Here is a 1,645-nt window from a genome sequence, read left to right as displayed (position 1 = left end):
AGACAGCGGGCCCGCCGATGCCACTCGCTTCTTCACACAGCAGGCGTATGCCATCATCGCCTGCCCCCCCGACTGTGTCGGTCCTGGTGCAATGTCGTTGACGAGGTAGTCCTCCCCCCCCCACCGGAACACCTGCCCAAGAAGGTCTGTCGAGCCAACTAGTCGTCTGGCCGCATGCTCCACGATGAGCACCTCCGGGTACCGCCCTCGCCACTGCCCCTCTGCGACGATCCGCGCGATCTGCTGCACTCTGGCTCGAGGGAATCGCGGTCGATGCCGAATATTTGGGCATTTTGTCTCGCGAGATGCGCCACGTTGCCCCCCCCCCCCCCCAAGAAAAAAACCCCCCTCTGGCCTCTGCGCTCTGAAACACCCGTACCCCCGCAAGAAAACACCGCACCTGTGGCGCGCACCTTTGGGCGCCCGCATTCCGCCGCCGCCAAGTGCCATGGAGCAGACGAGCGGCGACATGAACCGCCACTGGCAGGGCGGGGCCCCGCAGGCGGTTCAGGACGATGGCGTGAAGGACGGGCGCGTTTTCGTCTACCTGACGGCGGACTGGGCGCAGACGATACCGCCCCCGCCAACCTTCAAAATCCGCAAGAGGAACAAGGTCCCAATCAAGGTCGTGGTGCTCGGGCCGGACCACCACCTGCTGCAGTGCACGGCCGTCGTCGTGCTGCGCGGCTCGCAGTGCGGCCCCGTCCACCTGCAGATCGTGGGCCACGTTCGCGACTGGCTGTGGGCCAACTCGACGCCGAAGCAGACGCGGCGGCTGGTGGAGGGGAGCGGGCCGGTGGACTACATCAACATCATCTGGTGCGCGCCGTCGAGCATGGCGCTCTACCGCGAGGCGACGCGGGCGCATGGTCTGTGCGAGTACGAGTGGGGCGCCGACGGGGAGGTGTGGGACGCGTTCTGGTACATCTACAAGCGGAATCTGAAGACGCCGTCGTACGCGCACATCGGGCTCGACACCTCCGCCTCACTCGTCCAGCAGGGCCACGTGACGGGCGAGGTCAAAGCGTGCCTGCGCGGTGCGTGGGAGGCGTCGATGCAGGAGCACGATCAGGCGGGCGGCAAGAAGCCCAAGGGCGGCAAAAAGGGGGAATGTGCCGTCCAGTGAGCGGGGCTGCGATCGGCGGCGCTGCTGATGCGTCGAGGGGGAGCTCGTTTCTTTCCACAGAGCGACGGCGGGCGCAGGCGGGCGAGCGGCAGGCCGTGCGTGCTGTGGACACGACACATCGGCCGCGAGATCGCGCTTAGTTGCGCTTATAGATAGAGCATCACAGGCGGTTACCTAGCCCGCACACATACGTAGTGATGGATGGTGCTGCTCCAAATGAAGAAGCGTGAGTGTATCCTTTATGTTATAACACGGCGGCGCGACGGAGCGGGCCTCGAGAGAGCGCTCGACACGCGCGCAAAATCGCATCGCGAATCGCGCAATGGCAATCGGCGCCGGGCTCCTCTCGCCCCGCCCGCGCCGCGGCGCGCGGCGGCGGCGCGCCGCCCCTGCGCCTCGCGAGGCCCGCCGAGGGCCCCTCGCCTCGCCTCTCCGCTCTCGGAGCCGGGAGCGGGACGCGGGATGGCGCCGCGCGCGTGCCCGGGCTGCGGCGGGCCGGGGCCGGGCGGCGGGGCCTTC

General features: G+C 68.0%; 1 protein-coding gene across 1 annotated transcript; it reads left to right on the top strand.

The window, feature by feature from the left end:
* Positions 1-426: 426 nt before the first annotated feature.
* On the top strand, positions 427-1,379 carry EMIHUDRAFT_373833 (hypothetical protein). The gene is made up of 2 exons (XM_005777282.1): positions 427-1,234; positions 1,269-1,379. Exon 1 carries the CDS (start codon positions 449-451, stop codon positions 1,124-1,126), a length of 678 nt encoding a protein of 225 aa, XP_005777339.1. The 5' UTR covers positions 427-448; the 3' UTR covers positions 1,127-1,234; positions 1,269-1,379.
* The last annotated feature ends 266 nt before the right edge of the window (positions 1,380-1,645 follow it).

The sequence above is a fragment of the Emiliania huxleyi genome (genome assembly GCF_000372725.1).
Source record: "Emiliania huxleyi CCMP1516 unplaced genomic scaffold EMIHUscaffold_2623, whole genome shotgun sequence".
In the NCBI taxonomy this organism is placed as follows: domain Eukaryota; phylum Haptophyta; order Isochrysidales; family Noelaerhabdaceae; genus Emiliania; species Emiliania huxleyi.
This window is presented reverse-complemented; position numbering and strand designations above follow the sequence as displayed.